The 21,125-nt window shown below is 39.6% G+C and overlaps 2 protein-coding genes across 22 annotated transcripts in view; one reads left to right on the forward strand and one right to left on the reverse strand.

The window, feature by feature from the left end:
• Positions 1 to 12,033, forward strand: part of PEX1 (peroxisomal biogenesis factor 1) — a 42,526-nt gene extending 30,493 nt beyond the window's left edge. For 2 of the 7 annotated variants that reach the window (XM_032761076.2, XM_032761072.2), the window contains exons 16-23: positions 1,798 to 1,862; positions 4,392 to 4,534; positions 4,624 to 4,727; positions 5,885 to 6,061; positions 7,509 to 7,739; positions 9,077 to 9,274; positions 9,566 to 9,696; positions 11,446 to 12,031. In XM_032761076.2, the coding sequence (XP_032616967.1) occupies positions 1,798 to 1,862; positions 4,392 to 4,534; positions 4,624 to 4,727; positions 5,885 to 6,061; positions 7,509 to 7,739; positions 9,077 to 9,274; positions 9,566 to 9,696; positions 11,446 to 11,530 (1,134 nt within the window). In that variant the 3' untranslated portion in view covers positions 11,531 to 12,031. Of the gene's footprint in view, positions 1 to 1,797; positions 1,863 to 4,391; positions 4,535 to 4,623; positions 5,085 to 5,884; positions 6,066 to 7,006; positions 7,234 to 7,508; positions 7,740 to 9,076; positions 9,275 to 9,565; positions 9,697 to 11,445 lie in introns of those variants that run through there. The other 5 variants (XM_032761070.2, XM_032761071.2, XR_009208805.1 and 2 more) reach the window with 5 other exon arrangements.
• GATAD1 (GATA zinc finger domain containing 1) overlaps positions 6,056 to 21,125 on the reverse strand; it is a 48,126-nt gene continuing 33,056 nt past the window's right edge. For 10 of the 15 annotated variants that reach the window (XM_058424714.1, XM_058424716.1, XM_058424711.1 and 7 more), the window contains one exon: positions 7,401 to 7,768. The gene's annotated coding sequence lies outside the window, so the exon portion shown is untranslated. Of the gene's footprint in view, positions 6,848 to 7,400; positions 7,782 to 21,125 lie in introns of those variants that run through there. The other 5 variants (XM_058424724.1, XM_058424682.1, XM_058424657.1 and 2 more) reach the window with 3 other exon arrangements.

The following is a 21,125-nucleotide window of genomic DNA, read 5'->3' on the forward strand; positions in this document are numbered from 1 at the left end:
GTATTATTCTAGCCTTATTCAAACTTGATTTATATATCAGTTTAGTAATTTATTTATTTGTTTCTATATTTATTTTTATTTTTTTGAGATGGAGTCTCACTCTATTGGCCAGGCTGGAGTGTAGTGATGCAATCTTGGCTTACTGCAACCTCTGCCTCCTGGGTTCAAGCTATTCTCCTGCCTTAGCCTCCCGAGTAGCTGGAATTACAGGCTAATTTTTGTGTTTTTAGTAGAGATGGGGTTTCACCATGTTGGCCAGGCTGGTCTTGAACTCCTGACCTCGAGTGATCTGCCCGTCTTGGCCTCACAAAGTTCTGGGATTACAGGCGTGAGCCACCACGCCTAGCTCAGTTTAGTAATGTATAACTGGGTTTTACCCAGTTGTAAATTACTCTTTTATCATGTTTTTTTGTGAACCGGCAATGATGGAGAAACTAAAAGTGCCAGGCTGTTGCCTTGTTCCTATTATTTTGCCTTAGTTATTTTTTATTTATTTTTTTTTCTGAGACTGAGTCTTGTTGTGTTACCAGGCTAGAGTGGAGTGGCATGATCTCGGCTCACTGCAACCTCCGCCTCCTGGGTTCAAGCGATTCCTGCCTCAGCCTCCCGAGTAGCTGGGATTACAGGCACCTGCCACCGCACCCAGTGAATTTTTGTATTTTTAGTAGAGACGAGATTTTACCATGTTGGCCAGGCTGGCCTTGACCTCCTGACCTTGTGATCCACCAGCTTCGGCCTCCCAAAGTGCTGGGATTACAGGCGAGAACCACGGTGCCCAGCCTTGCCTTAGCTATTTCTTGTTCCCTCCTCTAGTCCTATAGTTCTGTGACTGTATTGAGGAAATGTAATTAAATATTATGTTAATAGATATCTATGTGGTTGAATATTAGAAATTCCTTATTTTGGTCACATATCCTGATCAGTAGTTGGTCTTTTGGAGATAGTGATTTTTCACTAGAGATGACTTTAGGACCTATACAGTTTTTTTTTTAAGATCCCAATTTAAGGAAAGACTATTCTCATTATTGATTTTGCTATATGCAGGGAAGTTTATTTCGAAAGGTTTTTCAGTTGGCTTTTAGGGAAGGAAGATCATATATTCTCTCTCTTTTTTTTTTGGCCTTTTCCCACATGTTCTAAAAATGATATATTCTTTAACTCCTATGCAAATAAATTGTTTCAGTAATTGAAGATGGTGATTAAAGTCATTATCTCTGCACATTTTTTTAAATTTGAGATAGATGGGACTTTGTCCCTTCTTACACCATTCACTTATTCACTTGGAAAAACAATTATCTAATACTTATGTGGCAGACACTGTTTCTGGCACAAGGGATTCAGCAGTGAACAAAACTACCTTTTTGGAGTTTACATTCTACTAGTGGAGAGCAACAATAAGCAGATAGACACATTCAGTGTATAATTCCCTGTCAGATGGTGGTGGTAAGTCCTATGTAGGAAGAAAAGCAGGGTAAGGAGGCTTAGAGTAACTGGAGTGAGTCATAGATGGACTTGTCAGGAAAGGGTTTCTGAAGAGGTGGTATTTGGGCAGAGATCTAAATAAAATGAAGCAACAAGCCATGAGAATATCCAGGAGAAAATGTTCTGGGCAGAAGCATCAAGCATAGAACTTGTGGTATGATATTTATTCTAGCACACATTAATTTAAAAAATGTATAAAAGACATCCATTTAATCATATTAAAGATTTCCATGATTCATTTAGACTTAGTCAGAAACCAAATTTATATTTTCTTTTTAAATAATTTTATCTCAATAACTTTATTTTACCCAATAGGGGCCAGAGTTACTCAGCAAATATATTGGAGCAAGTGAACAAGCTGTTCGGGATATTTTTATTAGGTTGGTATCCTATGAACGTTTTTAAAGTAACTGACTCTGTTATTATTTATAAATCAGTGTTTTGGTCTTGTTTTTTGAAGAACTGATATTTGAAACCTGTGGTTTATGTGAATTATTAATAAGCTAGAGGATGTGGATTCTCTTTCATCAAATAATACAAAACATTTTAGATATTAAATTTTGGAAATTATTTGGTTTTGTATTTACAATAGAAATACTCCTCAAAGTGGAATCGAAGTGGTTATTCAAAGAAATCTCAGAGTAGATTCTTATATGAAGCAAATAATTGCCCCTAATTTATCTCTAAATTTTGTAAGTTCTAAATTCTTTTTTCCCCCAGTTTCTAATTTATCTCTTATAAATCAAGATTCCACCTGGCCAATTTAATTTCAGTGAGTGTAACTATTTTGCATATATTAAAAAACTGTATATGAATACAGAAGATGGTATTTAAGGATGAAAATAATTATTCAAATGTGATAGCATTATGGGGAGTTTTAAAAGTTACTGTTTTATTCTTCCAAAAATTTTATTATAAAGTATACAGTTAAGAGAATATACATAAAATACTTATGCAGCTTAAGGAAGAATAATAAAATGAATACTTCATGTATTCACCACCGAGTTTACCAGGAAAAAGAATAAACAAAATAAACCTCTTCCACGTAATTCCTGGGTTAAAGAGAAGTTACAGTGGAAAATATTTGGGAGCAAATGATAATGAAAATACTATCCATTAAAATTGTTAGATGTTGCAAAACTGATTTCAAGGAAAATTTACAGCCTTAAATGTTTAGAAAAGAAAAAAGGTTGAAAGTTAACCACTTATGTATCTATCTCATGAAATTAGGAAAATTATAGATATAAACTAAAAAATAGGTTAAAAGGGAAATAATAAAGATAAGAATGAAGTTTAATGAAACACAAAACAGAGAAGCTCACAAAGCCAAGATTTATTTTCTGAACGCCGAGTACAACTGACAAATCTCTAGCAAGTTTGATTAAGAAAAAAGAAAGCATGGGCCGGGCACGGTGGCTCACGCTTGTAATCCCAGCACTTTGGGAGGCCGAGGCGGGCGGATCACGAGGTCAGGAGATCGAGACCATGGTGAAACCCCATCTCTACTAAAAATACAAAAAATTAGCCAGGCGTGGTGGCGGGCGCCTGTAGTCCCAGCTACTCGGAGAGGCTGAGGCAGGAGAATGGCGTGAACCTGGGAGGCGGAGCTTGCAGTGAGCCGAGATTACGCCACTGCACTCCAGCCTGGGCGACAGAGCGAGACTCCGTCTCAAAAAAAGAAAACATGAATAAACAATTTTAGGGATAAAAAGGGAAACATAGCTAAAGATATCCCAGAAATGTAAAAGATAATAAGGAAATATTATGAAAATATTCATGCCAATTAGGTGACAGACAAAAATAAAACTGACCAAAATTGAGCAAAAAAGAAAATCTGAGTAGTCCTATAACTTAGTAAAAATTGAGTTAGAAAAGATAAAAAAATCTTTACACAAATCAAACATCAGACTCAGTTTTCTAGGAGAGTTTTGCCAAACATTCAAGTAGCAGATAATTCTGGTCTATTTTTGGCCCCAGAAGATACATTTTACTTGCCATGTGTTTAATGAGATAGCTGTTGGTTTTTTTCAATCACCATGACAGGTGTTTTATATTAGGTGTTATTCTCGAGACATCTAGTCCACCTGTTGCCAGAGATGGAATTAATATTCACTTCTTTTGAATTAAAATTTGTTAATTAATAAAACAAAGTCAAAGTTCAAATTATTAAAAAAGTAAAAGAAATAAAATATATTTTATAGAGAGTCCTTACAAAACAGTACCAACATAATGAGCTTTCCAAATTTTGAATGGGCAAAATAAATGAATAGGCATTTCACAAAAGAAGGGTGGCCAGTAAGTATATATTAATATAAAAATGAAAATGATTACTTGTAATAGGAATCAAAAGTGTTTGACTTATTAAGAGTCTGTTTTTGTTTTGATCCCTGTTAGTCTATCCAAAAGGCATGGGTCTTTTTGAGGTCATTGCAGTTCCCTCCGGTTCTTCTCTCCCACCTCGGATGGACTACAGGCACCGCCACCATTTTAGTAGAGACGGGGTTTCACCATGGTCTCGATCTCCTGACCTCGTGATCCGCCCGCCTCGGCCTCCCAAAGTGCTGGGATTACAAGCGTGAACCACCGCGCCCGGCCAGAAGGCATGGGTCTTAATAAACACCTTGATCTCAACAGTTTACTGAATACAAGGGTAATTTCATATGCCTTGCCTTCTTTAAGGGTTTGTTGTAAAGATTAAAATAAATACATAAATATATATAAATACGTTTATATGTATTTATATGTGATTACATACAACTTGCCTTCAAGGGTTTGTTGTAAAAATTAAAAGAAGTACATAAATATATATAAATACATAAAATAAATACATTCATATATATATATATATGAAATCACTTTGCCAACTATGAAGCCTGATTCAAATATGAAATGTTGTTTGTTTTTCCCAGAGCACAGGCTGCAAAGCCCTGCATTCTTTTCTTTGATGAATTTGAATCCATTGCTCCTCGGCGGGGTCATGATAACACAGGAGTTACAGACCGAGTAGTTAACCAGTTGCTGACTCAGTTGGATGGAGTAGAAGGCTTACAGGGTAATAATTATAAATACAGAAATAGAATGTTATAACAAAATGTCATCATGTCATCAGATTTTGGTAAAAAATGTTCTTTTTTCCTCTAGGTGTTTATGTATTGGCTGCTACTAGTCGCCCTGACTTGATTGACCCTGCCCTGCTTAGGCCTGGTCGACTAGATAAATGTGTATACTGTCCTCCTCCTGATCAGGTGACAATTTCATATTTAGAGTCCAAAACCCAACAAATGCTACACTCTTTCCTTGTGAGCTTTACTTCTGCCAGGTAATGGCAATTGTCCTTAGAAGACCAGCTTTCTTAGGGAAAAGCTTTAGCCACTGTTTGCTCAAAGCATAAAAAGATTCTGAATTAGATGCAAAGCCTTTTTTTGGCCCAGTGCAAGTCTGAAAACTTTGTAATCCTTCTGTGTTGGCTGATTGGGGAAAAAAAAAATGCAAGAAACCTAATGTATTATATTTTCACATTCTCTTCTGTTCAAAGATTACATACTTCCATTATCCTGTCAAAAAAACTCTGATACAGAATCAAGCATGTGAATCGTAAGCATGTAAGCAGGTTTCATAGAGATAATTTTTCAACTCTTCCTTGTCCTGTGTTGTTCCAACTCTTATTCTCCAATTTAGAAGCAAACAAATAAATGAATGAAAGAACAGATAGACAAATGAATAGTCAAAGGAATAAAGTATCTGAATATATGTTACATGTAGCTATTATTTAAATTATTTAGATTTTCCTTTTGAAATACCTTCTTGGCACACTTGCCTAAATCTAGAAAATAAGCACTGTGTGAATAAGAAATTATTTACACTGAATATTTTGTAGGTTTTTGGTTGTTTTTCAGACAAGGTCTTACTTTGTCACCCAGGCTGGAGTACAGTGGTACGATCACAACTCACTGCAGCCTCTATGTCCCAGGCTCAAGCAATCTTCCCACCTCAGCCTCCCGAGTAGCTGGGACCACAGGCACACGCTACCACACCCAGATAATTTTATTATTAATTTTTGTGTAGAGATGGGGTCTCCCTGTGTTGCCCAGGCTTTCTTGAACTCCAGGGCTCAAGTGATCCTCCCGCCTCAACCTCCCAAAATGTTGGGATTACAGGCGTGAGCCACCATGCCCAGCCTTAAGAGTGTTTGATTTTCATTCATTTTCCTATATATATTATTTCTGTTGGGGAGAAAGTTCCAAGGAAGATAAATAGTAGGCTGTTGGTACATTTCTCAACTTACTTATAAAGGTTTTTAGATATATAAGGTTAATTTATGAAGAAAATCATAAGATACACAATTTAAGATAGTATTTTTAATTTTATTTTTTATTTGTTAAATAAATTTTTCTCCCTTCAGGCGTCACGTCTTGAAATTTTAAATGTCCTCAGTGACTCTCTACCTCTGGCAGATGATGTTGACCTTCAGCATGTAGCATCAGTAACCGACTCCTTTACTGGAGCTGATCTGAAAGCTTTACTTTACAATGCCCAGTTGGAGGCCTTACATGGAATGCTGCTCTCGAGTGGACTCCAGGCAAGTTATATGAGGAAGTTGTTATGACATTTTATGAGTGATAAAAGAAGTACAATGTCAAAATTTCCACCTTAAAAAAATGCTATTTTTTAAACAACTTTGGTAAAACTGTATAGAAACATAAATTTACCTTTAGTTGAATGTTCCATAGTTGGAATATGGGTTTTGCAGAGAATTTATGATTATGAAGAGTTTGATGTCTGTTTCCTTAACATTACCTTAATATTGGCAAAAACATGTTGGTGTTTGCAAGGATATTATTTAAATTGGGATACCATGAATTAAATACTACAAACAGAAAAATAATTAGGGTTTTTAGTTTGTTTGTACTTTAACTTTTAAAAAATAATCAGTTAAAGTTGTTGTTTTGAAGCTCAAATTGTCCCAATCTGGCCAATAGGGGCCCCTTTTGTATGGCTCCTGTATCTTTATGACATGTCCTCATCATTACTGAATCACTTCCTCACTTCCAGATACAGTAAGTTATTCTTGGCCAGGTGCAGTGGCTCATGCCTGTAATCCCAGCACTTTGGCAGGCCAAGGCAGGAGGATCATTTGAGCCTAGTTTGAGACCAAATTATGGTTGCACAAACTGTACCTACTATGGACAACAGAGTGGGATCTTGTCTCTACGAAAAATTTAAAAATTAGCTGGGCATGGTGGTGCATACCTGTAGTCCTAGCTTCTTGGGAGAGGCTGTGGCAGGAGGATCACTTGAGTAAATCCAGGATGCAGTGAGCCATGATTGTGCCACTGCACTCCAGCATGGATGACCGAATGAGACCCTGCCCCCAAAAAAGAAAAATATTCTTGGTTTATCTTGTACTTTCTGTATTCCAGCCCTAGCATCAGCCTTTTCTCTAAAGATAGTATTATGATTTTAATATTTACAGTAGATATTTGAACTGTTACATTATACACTTTACCATATATTTTCTAGGAAGGATTATTCTATTACTCTTCTTTACCACATTTGGTTGGAATGTCTACAGAGCCTACAGTTTCTAAATCAGAAACTCCCTAAGTTTTTGCTATTTTGGCAAGCCATTGAAGTTCTCCCCTCTCCCTTTGCTACCAGAAAGGTGTGTATTTGTAGAGCTCTCTATAATGAGAAAGCACTCTATAACATGGTTGATTCATCATTTTGGAGTAGAAAAGTATGAATGGAAAGTCAGAGACATAAAAATAAAGCCCAGAGGTCTGAGTCTTAGCTTCATTACAGACTTTCTTGGGGGATGGTTGGTAAATTATCTACACATTCTATCTTGTCTTTATATTTTAATAGTTAAATTTTTGCCATGTGCCTCAAAACCATTAGAGAATGAGCTTTTTGAAAAATGCTTCTAAGTTTCTTGTATTGCTCTAATAGAATGCTATCTATGTTATTTATTTCTGACACTAAAATTGTTTACATCTTTAAACTGGTTGTCCTTTTGTGTATTTTAGGATGGAAGTTCCAGCTCTGATAGTGACCTAAGTCTGTCTTCAATGGTCTTTCTTAACCATAGCAGTGGCTCTGACGATTCAGCTGGAGATGGAGAATGTGGTTTAGATCAGTCCCTTGTTTCTTTAGAGATGTCCGATATCCTTCCAGATGAATCAAAATTCAATATGTACCGGCTCTACTTTGGAAGCTCTTATGAATCAGAACTTGGAAATGGAACCTCTTCTGATTTGGTATCTTGTGCAGTCATCATTATGCAGTTCTGAAATATAAAGCTATATGTTGGTGTAAAGTTAGAGTGATTTCTCTCCTAACCAGCCCCACATATTCTTCCTGGTTGGTTGGTTCTTCAGTAAAATAGTCTTATTTCTTGCTTACACTAATTGGTAATTTGCATTCCTTGTTAAGATTTTTAAGAGAGGGCTGGGAGCAAGGAACCAAAGTAGCGCGTGGTTGTGATTACCTTTGGTTTCTTTGAGGTTTCTCTTACCTAGTGGCTTTAAAACATCTTTAGGAGCAGTTCCATTTTATAGTAAACTTAAATTCTGTTATCATGAACAGTTGAGGATAATGAATAATTTGATACAGTAATGTAAGAAATTCCTGAAAACACAATGTTATCTGTGATACTTTTGCTGCAAAGTAAGCACAATGAAGTGTACTAATGTTTCAACAGGAAAGTGTTTTAAATGTGGGCAGTATCACTGTTCTACTAGCATTCAACATCTCTTCTAAAAATTAATAGTGGTTCACTGTAATTTTATTGGTACATGTAACATTTGTACATATGTTTGGTTATCTATATGTTTCCTGGTTTTTTGTACATTTGCTTTATTAATTTAGGCTTTTTTTTTTTTTGAGACAGTCTCACTCTATTGCCCAGACTAGAGTGCAGTGGCACAATTATGGCTCACTGCAGCCTTGACCTCCTGGGCTTAGGTGATTCTCCTCAGCCTCCTGAGTAGCTGGGACTACAGACACATGCCACTATGCCCAGCTAATTTTTGTATGTTTTATAGAGACGAGGTTTCACCATATTGCTCAGGCTGGTCTCAAACTCCTGGGCTCAAGCGATCTGCCTGCCTTGACCTCCCAAAGTGCTAGGATTACAGGTGTGAGCCATGATGCCTAGCCTAACTCAGACTTTAAAAATATAAAAGCAATTCATTTTTATTCCCAAGAATAATAAGGTGGTGGTTTTAGTCTTTAATTCTGTTTTTAATTTATTCTATCTAGAAATGTCCCAGAAACTTAGTATAACTTGACTTTCTGAAAATGAAGAAACCTGTCCTTCGGCATTAGTGTGTTGGATTTAAGCAACAAAGTTAAGAAAACCTACCCTGTGTTATGGCAATTTTCACTTGATGGTGGTTGTATAACACAGGTATCAGTGAACCTTGATAGAAGATGAACAACTTTTCAACTTGCTTAATTTCAGTTAATTAACATGTATACTTATCTATGTTAATGTTTTATTGCTTAAAATGTTTAATTTTTATCTTTGGTAAACACATAGTTTTTTCTCTCCCCCTCTTCCTTCCATCTTTCATTACTACAATTCACCGTGCAGAGCTCACAATGTCTCTCTGCACCAAGCTCCATGACTCAGGATTTGCCTGGAGTTCCTGGGAAAGACCAGTTGTTTTCGCAGCCTGCAGTGTTAAGGACAGCTTCACAAGAGGGTTGCCAAGAACTTACACAAGAACAAAGAGATCAACTGAGGGCAGATATCAGTATTATCAAAGGCAGATACCGGAGCCAAAGTGGAGTATGGCTTTTTCCCCCTCATTATAATTGTTAAAACTTCTTAAAAATTGTTTCACCCTTTTGATATGTATTTCTTTGACTTATAAATGAGCTATATTTATAAACAAGGGACCAGAACACATTAACTCAGTCATGGTTATGTGCTTCCTTGCTTTCAATGTTTCATTATCTTATAAGGAAGAGAATGTATGGTCTCTTGAAAAAACTGACAAAAAGAAATAACAACTGGACTATCACATTTTTTTTTCACATCCTTAATTTAACTCTTTGTCAATTTCTTTTTTTACTTAAGGAGGATGAATCCATTAACCAACCAGGACCAATCAAAACCAGACTGGCTATTAGTCAGTCACATTTAATGACTGCACTTGGTCACACAAGACCATCCATTAGTGAAGATGACTGGAAGAATTTTGCTGAGCTGTAAGTAACAGATTCTGTTTTGGAAGTACAGCTACTATTACAAGTGACATAGTATTACACTTAAACCTTTAAAGTTCGTGTTTAAAATAAAAATATTTTGAATATTTAAAAGCCAATTCAAAAAATATGTGTCGTAGCTATGCATTAAAAAACCCCAAAATGTCAGAAGTACAGAAGTCAAAATTGAGTTTTCATTAACCAGTTCATTTGATTATATTTGAATTATTCATAATAGACTCATTTAATTTTAGTAACTTTGGGCTGGGTACAGTGGCTCATGCCTGTAATCCCAGCACTTTGGGAGGCCAAGGCAGGTGGATCACCTGAGGTCAGGAGTTCGAGGCCAGCCTGACCAACATGGGGAAACCCCATCTCTACTAAAAATGCAAAAATTAGCCAGGTGCGGTGGCATGCACCTGTAGTCCCAGCTACTTGGGAGGCTGAGACAGGAGAATTGCTTGAACCCAGGAGGTGGAGGTTGCAGTGAGCCGAGATTGCACCACTGCACTCCATCCAGCCTGGGTGACAGAGCAAGACTGTGTCTCAAAAAAAAAAAAAAAAAAATTTAGTAACTTCGAAGAAATAAGAAGGAAAATTAAAAGTTCAAAGTGATTCTAATGTATAGCTTATAAAATTTTGTTATAAAATACCTGTTTTGCCTTCAAAATAATTTATATTAATATTTTATTGATCTCAAGAACATTTAAATACATTCAGATTTATTCATTTGTGGACCACATTTGTTATACATTGGATTTAAAGGATCCTTGCAATTGAGTTTATGGCCACCTATGAATCTGAGACCTATGGACTGGGAACCATTCTAGGTCAATGATTCAGTGTAATTCAATTTAAGAGATGTTTATTCCTGGTCTTTAGAAGCTGCTGCCTTTTGTTGTCTAATTTTGCAGTACTTTGGAGTATGTATGTATGTGTATATACGTTAGTGTTATGTATTTATTAAAGAAGAAGAATCAGAAAACAGAGGTAAGGAAAACTAAGGAAACAAATTTCTGTTAACCCCACCACCTCCCAAAGCATACTTGTTTATATGTTTGTATATGTTTTCCTATTATGGTAAGAACAATCTGTACATATTGCTATATAGCAGTCCCCCTTTATCCACATACATCCTGAAAATTGTTTTACATTTTAAATGTTAACTACTTTATTGTTTTTAAATGTCATTTTATAGGGTAGCTATGCCACAATATCCAATTTTTAGACATTTAAATTGCTCCCAGGCAATGTGGTAATGAACATTCTTGCAGCTGAATATATGCACATATCTAATTGTTTCACTGGGATAGAGGTGGAATTGTTGCGTAACAGGGAGCTCACATTTTTGAAGGCTTTTGAAATGTATTGCCAAATTGCCTGCCAGATATACTGCACCATCACTAACATTGTGTGTTGCAGTATTTTTCTAAACTTGGCCCTTTTGATTTTAGAAAAATGATATCTTAATAATTTACATTTCTTTGATTAAAGTGTAGAAGTTACAATTTTTCATATTATTCATTGTCATTTGTATTTTATCTTTTCTAACTTGTCTCTTCATCCCCTTTGCTCCGTTTTCTATTGGAGTGCAACTTTATTTGTTAATTTCTGTGACTGGCATTTTTTTTTTTCTAGTTTGTTATTTCCCATTTATTTCTTAAAATATAATTGTGTTTGCCAACAATCCATTATCTTTTGTTTTGTAATGGTAGTATTAATACATATTAAATTATCTCTTTCTTTTTTCAGATATGAAAGCTTTCAAAATCCAAAGAGGAGAAAAAATCAAAGTGGAACAATGTTTCGACCTGGACAGAAAGTAACTTTAGCATAAAATATACTTCTTTTTGGTTTGGTTCTGTTAAGTTTTTTGATGGCCTGTCCATACGTTGTAACAGGAAAAAAATGGTGTCTATAAATTTCTTCTTAATTTAACAAATTTGGTTAATTTATCAAATCACAGATTGGTAAATGCTATAATTATGTAATGATCAGGATTGAGATTAATACTGTAGCATAAATTGGGACATTTATAACAGATTACATATTTTATTTCCTAAAATCTAAATTCAGTCTTTAATGAAATGATATTAGCCAAATGGTGGAACTAATTTATTTCTTTTGAGGAAAAGATAATAAAGAAAGAATGTAATTAAATTTAAATTTCTTGGAATTCCCAGTTGTATATTCATCACCTTTGTAGCATTTGACAAATTTTATGCTTAGCAGCTTCTTCACTGTTTTGAAATAAAATATCCTATAACCTACTGATACAATTATCTGTTCTTTGTATATCAAAAAATGTGAAATTTACACATAATTCAAATACATTTAATTATCCGCTCAACCAGAAATGAAATCACATCCCCCTACTATACTACGTCCAGCTCCAAGCCCAAGATATTTAAATGACATCCATTCCTCTCCTAGTTCCAGTTATGATTTTATCTTGATATTCTCTCATATATGAACTAAATTATAAAGTTAGCCACCATCAATACAATCTGTGTATCTAATATGTATATAGTAATGGCGTAATAACTATATAGTAATGGGGTAAGCGAACAGCAAAAAGGAGAACATTAATTAAAATATACAAATAAGCCTGGGCAACATAGTGAGACCCCATCTTTTAAAAAAAAAATAGCCATGCATGATGCTATGCCTCTAGTCCCAGCTACTTGGGAGGCTGAGGTAGGAGGATCACTTGATCCCAGGAGGTTCAAGGTTCTAAACCAGCAAAGCTCAGAATCCCAGGGGATAGAAACAAAGACTTTGTGGATCACTAGTATAAAACTGAGATGCATCACCCTGTACTGCACTTTGTTTCTCAGTTATTTGATGTAATCACTGAGCTGACATACCTGCCCTCTTTTCCCCATAAAGTGAGTTTCATGATCAGAAGCAATGTCTATGGGATAGCATAACAATGTAAAAACCATTTAGTAAGTTCATGAAAGGTGGTGGTGGTAAAAGTTTGGAGAACATACAAAACAAATACAATTCCAAGGTGTGTCCCCTCCAGGAAGGACAAATTGCTGCCTGCTCTGTGATAGAAGAGGATCAGATATAATCATCAGCCTGCCCTCAGACTTGGGCTGGTCTCTCCTGGGTGTGGACTTGCCTGGTTGGTCACTGCTGCTGACAAATAGGCTGTCAATATAGCTGGGTTGTCATGTCAGCTGTGGTAAGGGGGAAGTCCACATTGTGGAGGCCACATCCCTGCAATCTTGGCCAATTTGACCATGAATCTTAAGCACTGGGGTGGCTGGAAAAGACGGCTGATTGACATCCATACAGAGGTCATCTTGACCATTTGATTAGTATAAGCACTGAAGGCTTTTAACTGAGCATTCACACAGGACACAAATATTCTGATTCTTTGGGCCCATTCCAAGAACTCTGGGCATACTTTTCCTCCAGACCTCATACCCAGTTGTGTTCTTTCCAAATTTCTGGTCATCTGTTTACGTTATTAGCCACTATCTGTGAATCAGCACAGATTTTTATATCAGACATCTCTACCTCCTGACAGAATGGAGGAGATATGTTACTTAACAATTCTGTTCCCTTGGAAGACTTCCTATCTCCACTGTTTGTAAGGGCTACTCCCTCAATGTAGCAGTAATGCTTTCACTCTGATGGGTAAGTCACAGTGGAATTCTGGGTCTCCAAGAATTAGTGCACACACAGTGTCTGATAATCCCCCGAGTGTGTGGTGCCCTTGGATCCTGTGAGGAAGGCTTGGAGAAAAGAAGATTCATGGCAAGAACTTGTGATGTAAAAAAAAAAAAAAAAAAAAAAAGAACTTGTGATGTGATGGCAGGGCCTTTTCTCTGGCTCTTCATTCTTAGTCTGACCTAGGTGTGAGAATTAGGTCAGGGGCCATGACTATATTGTGGTGACTCAAACCAGGCCTTTGTTTACTAACTGGGAGATTTTTAAATTGTAAGAATCAAGTAGGATCTTTGCCCACGTATTTTGGTCTTAAGAACACAAACGATATGGCTCCAATGACTGGAGGAACACCAGGGTCCTTGGTCTCATGCTGATTTAGATAAAACAACTGTCAGGCCTCTGAGCCCATGCTAAGCCATCCTCCCCTGTGACCTGCACATATACATCCAGATGGCCTGAAGTAACTGAAGAATCACAAAAGAAGTGAAAATGGTCTGTTCCTACCTTAACTGATGACATTCCACCATTGTGATTTGTTCCTGCCCCACCTTAACTCAGCAATTAACCTTGTGAAATTCCTTCTCCTGGCTCAAAACCTCCCCCACTGAGCACCTTGTGACCCCTGCCCCTGCCCCTAAGAGAAAAACCCTCTTTGATTATAATTTTCCACTACCCACCTAAATCCTATAAAACAGCCCCACCCCTATCTCCCTTCGCTGACTCCTTTTTCGGACTCAGCCCACCAGCACCCAGGTGAAATAAACAGCCTTGTTGCTCAGACAAACCCTGTTTGGTGGACTCTTCACACGGATGCTCATGACATTTGGTGCCGAAACCCAGGACAGGAAGACTCCTTCAGGAGACCAGTCCCCTGTCCTTGCCCTCACTCTGTGAAGACATCCACCTACAACCTTGGGTCCTCAGACCAACCAGCCCAAGGAACATCTCACCAATTTCAAATCAGGTAAGCAGTCTTTTCACTCTCTTCTCCAGCCTTTCTTGCTACCCTTCAAACTCCCTCTCTCGCTACCCTTCAAACTCCCTCTCTCACTACCCTTCAATCTCCCTGTCCTTCCAATTCCAGTTCTTTTTTGTCTCTAGTAGAGACAAAGGAGACACATTTTATCCATGGACCCAAAACTCCAGCGCCACTCACGGACTAAGGAAGACAGTCTTCCCTTGGTGTTTAATCACTGCAGGGATGCCTGCCTGATTATTCACCCACACTCCATTGGTGTCTGATCATGGCGGGGACGCCTGCCTTGGTCACTCGCCCACATTCCCTTGGTGGTAAGTCAACTGCAAAAGCAAGGGACGCCCGCTTTGGCTGCTCACCCACATTGCAGCCCAGGGCTGCTCACCCACCCCCTTCTCTGTGTCTCTACCTTTCTCTTTAAACTTAACTCCTTCACCATGGGCAACCTTCCGCCCTCCATTCCCCCTTCTTCTCCCTTAGCCTGTGTTCTTAAAAACCTAAAACCTCTTCAACTCACACCTGACCTAAAACCTAAATGCCTTATTTTCTTCTGCAACACCGCTTGGCCCCAATACAAACTTGATAATGGCTTTAAATGGCCAGAATATGGCACTTTCAATTTCTCCATCCTACAAGATCTAGATAATTTTTGTCGAAAAATGGAAAAATGGTTGGAGATGCCTGATGTCCAGGCATTCTTTTACACATTGGTGCCTCCCTAGTCTCTGCTCCCAATGCGACTCATCCGAAATCTTTCTTCTTTCTCTCCTGTCTGTTCCTTCAGTCTCCACCCCAAGCTCTGAGTCCTTTGAATCCTCCTTTGCTACAGACCCATCTGACCTCTCCCCTCCTCCCCAGGCTGCTCCTCGCCAGGCCGAGCAATGTCCCAATTCTTCCTCAGCCTCTGCTCCCCGCCCCCCCTTATCACCTCCTCTCCTCACACTCGGTCCGGCTTACAGTTTCGTTCTGTGACTAGCCCTCCCCTACCTGCCCAACAATTTCCTCTTAAAGAGGTGGCTGGAGCTAAAGGCATAGTCAAGGTTAATGCTCCTTTTTCTTTATCTGACCTCTCCCAAATCAGTTAGCGTTTAGGCCCTTTTTATCAACTATAAAAACCCAGCCAGTTCATGGCCCGTCTGGCAACAACTCTTAGAGGCTTTACAGCCCTAGACCTTGAAGGGTCAGAAGCCCATCTTATTCTCAACATGCATTTTATTACCCAACCCGCTCCCAACATTAAATAAAGCTCCAAAAATTAAATTCTGGCCCTCAAACCCCACAACAGGACTTAACCTCACTTCAAGGTGTACAATGATAGAGTAGAGGCAGCCAAGTAGCAACGTATTTGAGTTGCAATTCCTTGCCTCCACTGTGAGAGAAACCCCAGCCACGTCTCCAGCAAACAAGAACTTCAAAATGCCTGAACCGCAGCAGCCAGACGTTCCTCCAGGACCACCTCCCCCAGGATCTTGCTTCAAGTGCCGGATGGGCCAAGGAATGCCTGCAGCCCAGGATTCCTCCTAAGCCATGTCCCATTTGTGCAGGACCCCACTGGAAATCGGACTGTCCAACTCTCCCGGCAGCCACTGCCAGAGCCCCTAGAACTCTGGCCCAAGGCTCTCTGACTGACTCCTTCCCAGATATTGGCTTAGTGGCTGAAGACTGACACTGCCCGATCACCTCAGAAGCCCCCTGGACCATCACAGATGCTGAGCTTCAGGTAACTCTCACAGTGGAGGATAAGTCCATCCCCTGTTTAATCAATACACGGGCTACCCACTCCATATCACCTTCTTTTCAAGGGCCTGTTTCCCTTGCCCCCATAACTGTTGTGGGTATTGACAGCCAAGCTTTCAAAATCCCTTAAAACTCCCCCACTCTGGTGCCAACTTGGACAACATTCTTTTAAGCACTCCTTTTTAGTTATCCCCACCTGCCCAGTTCCCTTAGTAGGCCAAGACATTTTAACCAAATTATCTGCTTCCCTGACTATTCCTGGGCTACAGCCACATCTCATTGCTGCCCTTCTTCCCAACCCAAAGCCTCCTTCATATCTTCCTCTCGTATCCCCCCACCTTAACCCACAAGTATGGGACATCTCTACTCCCTCCCTGGCAACCGATCACACACCCATTACTATCCCATTAAAACCTAATCACCCTTACCCTGCTCAATGCCAATATCCCATCCCACAACAGGCTTTAAAGGGATTGAAGCCTGTTATCACTCGCCTGCTACAGCATGGGCTTCTAAAACCTATAAACTCTCCATACAATTCCCCCATTTTACCTGTCTAAAAACCAGACAAGTCTTACAGGTTAGTTCAGGATCTGCGCCTTATCAACCAAATTGTTTTGCCTATCCACCCTGTAGTGCCGAACTCATACACTCTTTTGTCCTCAATGCCTTCCTCCACAACTCACTATTCCGTTCTTGATCTTAAAGATGCTTTTTTCACTATTCTCCTGCGTCCCTCATCCCAGCCTCTCTTTGCTTTTACCTGGACTGACCCTGACACCCATCAGACCCAGCAGCTTACCTGGGCTGTACTGCTGCAAGGCTTCAGAACAGCCCTCATTACTTCAGCCAAGTTCTTTCTCATGATTTACTTTCTTTCCATCCCTCTGCTTCTCACCTTATTCAATATATTGATGACCTTCTACTTTGTAGCCCCTCCTTTAAATCTTCTCAACAAGACACCCTCGTGCTCCTTCAACATTTGTTCTCCAAAGGATATTGGGTATCCCCCTCCAAAGCTCAAATTTCTACTCCATCTGTTACCTACCTCAGCATAATTCTTCATGAAAACACACGTGCCCTCCCTGCCGATTGTGTCTCCGACTGATCTCTCAACCCCAACCCCTTCTACAAAACAACAACTCCTTTCCTTCCTAGGCATGGTTGGATACTTTCGCCTTTAGATACCTGGTTTTGCCATCCTAACAAAACCATTATATAAACTCACCAAAGGAAACCTAGCTGACCCCATAGATTCTAAATCCTTTCCCCACTCCTCTTTCCATTCCTTGAAGACAGCTTTAGAGACTCCTCCCACACTAGCTCTCCCTGACTCATCCCAACTCTTTTCATTACACACAGCCAAAGTGCAGGGCTGTGCAGTTGGAATTCTTACACAAGGACCGGGACCATGCCCTGTAGCCTTTTTGTCCAAACAACTTAATCTTACTGTTTTAGGCTGGCCTTCATGTCTCCATGCGGTGGCTTCCGCTGCCCTAATACTTTTAGAGGCCCTCAAAATCACAACTATGCTCAACTCACTCTCTACAGCTCTTATAACTTCCAAAATCTATTTTCTTCCTCACACCTGATGGATACACTTTCTGCTCCCCAGCTCCTTCAGCTGTACTCACTCTTTGTTGAGTCTCCCACAATTAACATTGATCCTGGCCCGGACTTCAATCTGGCCTCCCACATTATTCCGGATACCACACCTGACCCCCATGATTGTATCTCTGATCTACCTGACATTCACCCCATTTCCCCGTATTTCCTTCTTTCCTGTTCCTCATGTTGATTACATTTGGTTTATTGATGGCAGTTCCACCAGGCCTAATCGCCACACACCAGCAAAGGTAGGCTATGCTATAGAATCTTCCACATCTATCATTGAGGCTACCGCTCTGCCCCCCTCCACTACCTCTCAGCAAGCCGAACTGATTGCCTTAACTCGCGCCTTCACTCTTGCAAAGGGACTACACGTCAATATTTATACTGACTTTAAATATGCCTTCCATATCCCTGCACCACCATGCTGTTACATGGGCTGAAAGAGGTTTCCTCACTACGCAAGGATCCTCCATCATTAATGCCTCTTTAATAAAAACTCTTCTCCTGAATGGTATTGCCTAGGTTTTCTTGTAGGATTTTAATGGTTTTAGGTCTAACATTTAAGTCTTTAATCCATCTTGAATTAATTTTTGTATAAGGTGTAAGGAAGGGATCCAGTTTCAGCTTTCTGCATATGGCTAGCCAGTTTTCCCAGCACCATTTATTAAATAGGGAATCCTTTCTCCATTTCTTGTTTTTGTCAGGTTTGTCAAAGATCAGATAGTTGTATACCATTCAGGACATAGGCATGGGCAAGGACTTCATGTCTAAAACACCAAAAGCAATGGCAACAAAAGCCAAAATTGACAAATGGGATCTAATTAAACTACAGAGCTTCTGCACAGCAAAAGAAACTACCATCAGAGTCAACAGGCAACCTACAGAATGGGAGAAAATTTTTGCAACCTACTCATCTGACAAGGGGCTAATATCCAGAATCTACAATGAACTCAAACAAATTTGCAAGAAAAAAACAAACAACCCCATCAAAAAGTGGGCAAAGGACATGAACAGACACTTCTCAAAAGAAGACATTTATGCAGCCAAAAAACACATGAAGAAATGCTCATCATCACTGGCCATCAGAGAAATGCAAATCAAAACCACAGTGAGATACCATCTCACACCAGTTAGAATGGCCATCATTAAAAAATCAGGAAACAACAGGTGCTGGAGAGGATGTGGAGAAATAGGAACACTTTTACACTGTTGGTGAGACTGTAAACTAGTTCAACCATTGTGGAAGTCAGTGTGGCGATTCCTCAGGGATCTAGAACTAGAAATACCATTTGACCCAGCCATCCCATTACTGGGTATATACCCAAAGGACTATAAATCATGCTGCTATAAAGACACATGCACACGTATGTTTATTGCGGCACTATTCAGAATAGCAAAGAATTGGAACCAACCCAAATGTCCAACAACGATAGACCAGATTAAGAAAATGTGGCACATATACACCATGGAATACTATGCAGCCATAAAAAATGATGAGTTCATGTCCTTTGTAGGGACATGGATGAAACTGGAAAACATCATTCTCAGTAAACTATCGCAAGGACAAAAAACCAGACACCGCATGTTCTCACTCATAGGTGGGAATTGAACAATGAGAACTCATGGACACAGGAAGGGGAACATCACACTCCGGGGACTGTTGTGGGGTTGGGGGAGGGGGGAGGGACAGCATTAGGAGATATACCTAATGCTAAATGACGAGTTAATGGGTGCAAGAAATCAACATGGCACATGGATACATATGTAACAAACCTGCACATTGTGCACATGTACCCTAAAACCTAAAGTATAATAATAAAAAATAAATAAATAAAAAATAAAAAATAAAAACTCTTCTCAAGGCCACTTTACTTCCAAAGGAAGCTGGAGTCATTCACTGCAAGGGCCATCAAAAGGCGTCAGATCCCATTTCTCTAGGCAATGTTTATGCTGATAAGGTAGCTAAAGAAGCAGCTAGCATTCCAACTTCTGTCCCTCACAGCCAGTTTTTCTCCTTCCCATCGGTCACTCCTACCTACTCCCCCACTGAAACTTCCACCTATCAATCTCTTCTCACACAAGGCAAATGGTTCTTCGACCAAGGAAAGTATCTCCTTCCAGCCTCACAGGCCCATTCTATTCTGTCATCATTTCATAACCTCTTCTATGTAGGTTACAAGCCACTAGCCCACCTCTTAGAACCTCTCATTTCCTTCCATCGTGGAAACATATCCTCAAGGAAATCACTTCTCAGTGTTCCATCTGCTATTCTACTACCCCTCAGGGATTGTTCAGACCTCCTCCCTTCTCTGCACATCAAGCTCGGGGATTTGCCCCTGCCCAGGACTGGCAAATTGACTTTACTCACATGCCCCGAGTCAGGAAACTAAAATACCTCTTAGTCTGGGTAGACACTTTCACTGGATGGGTAGAGGCCTTTCCCACAGGGTCTGAGAAGGCCACCGCGGTCATTTCTTCCCTTCTGTCAGACATAATTCCTTGGGTTGGCTTTCCCACCTCTATACAGTCCGATAACGGACCAGCCTTTATTAGTCAAATCACCCAAGCAGTTTTTCAGGCTCTTGGTATTCAGTGGAAGCTTCATACCCCTTACCATCCTCAATCTTCAGGAGAGGTAGAATGGACTAGTGGTCTTTTAAAAACACACCCCCACCAAACTCAGCCTCCAACTTAAAAAGGAGGATAGAGCCCAAAAACTCGCCAACCAAGCAAGTAATTATGCTGAACCCCCTTGGGCACTCTCTAATTGGATGTCCTAGGTCCTCCCAATTCTTAGTCCTTTAACACCTGTTTTACTCCTTCTCTTATTCAGACCTCGTGTCTTCCGTTTAGTTTTTCAATTCATACAAAACCGCATTCAGGCCATCACCAATCATTCTATACGACAAATACTCCTTCTAACAACCCCACAATATCACCCGTTACCACAAAATCTTCCTTCAGCTTAATCTCTCCCACTCTAGGTTCCCACGCCGCCCATAATCCCTCTCGAAGTAGCCCTGAGAAACATAGCCCATTATCTCTCCATACCACCCCCAAAATTTTTGCTGCCCCAACACTTCAACACTATTTTATGTTATTTTTCTTATTAATATAAGAAGACAGGAATGTCAGGCCTCTGAGCCCATGCTAAGCCATCATATCCCCTGTGACCTGCACATATACATCCAGATGGCCTGAAGTAACTGAAGAATCACAAAAGTGAAAATGGCCTGTTCCTGCCTTAACCGATGACATTCCACCACTGTGATTGGTTCCTGCCCCACCTTAACTGAGCAATTAACCTTGTGAAATTCCTTCTCCTGGCTCAAAACCTCCCCCACCGAGCACTTTGTGACCCCTGCCCCTCCACTACCCACCCAAATCCTATAAAACGGCCCCACCCCATCTCCCTTCGCTGACTCCT

The sequence above is a fragment of the Hylobates moloch genome, unplaced genomic scaffold (assembly GCF_009828535.3).
Source record: "Hylobates moloch isolate HMO894 unplaced genomic scaffold, HMol_V3 SCAFFOLD_1, whole genome shotgun sequence".
Classification (NCBI taxonomy): domain Eukaryota; kingdom Metazoa; phylum Chordata; class Mammalia; order Primates; family Hylobatidae; genus Hylobates; species Hylobates moloch.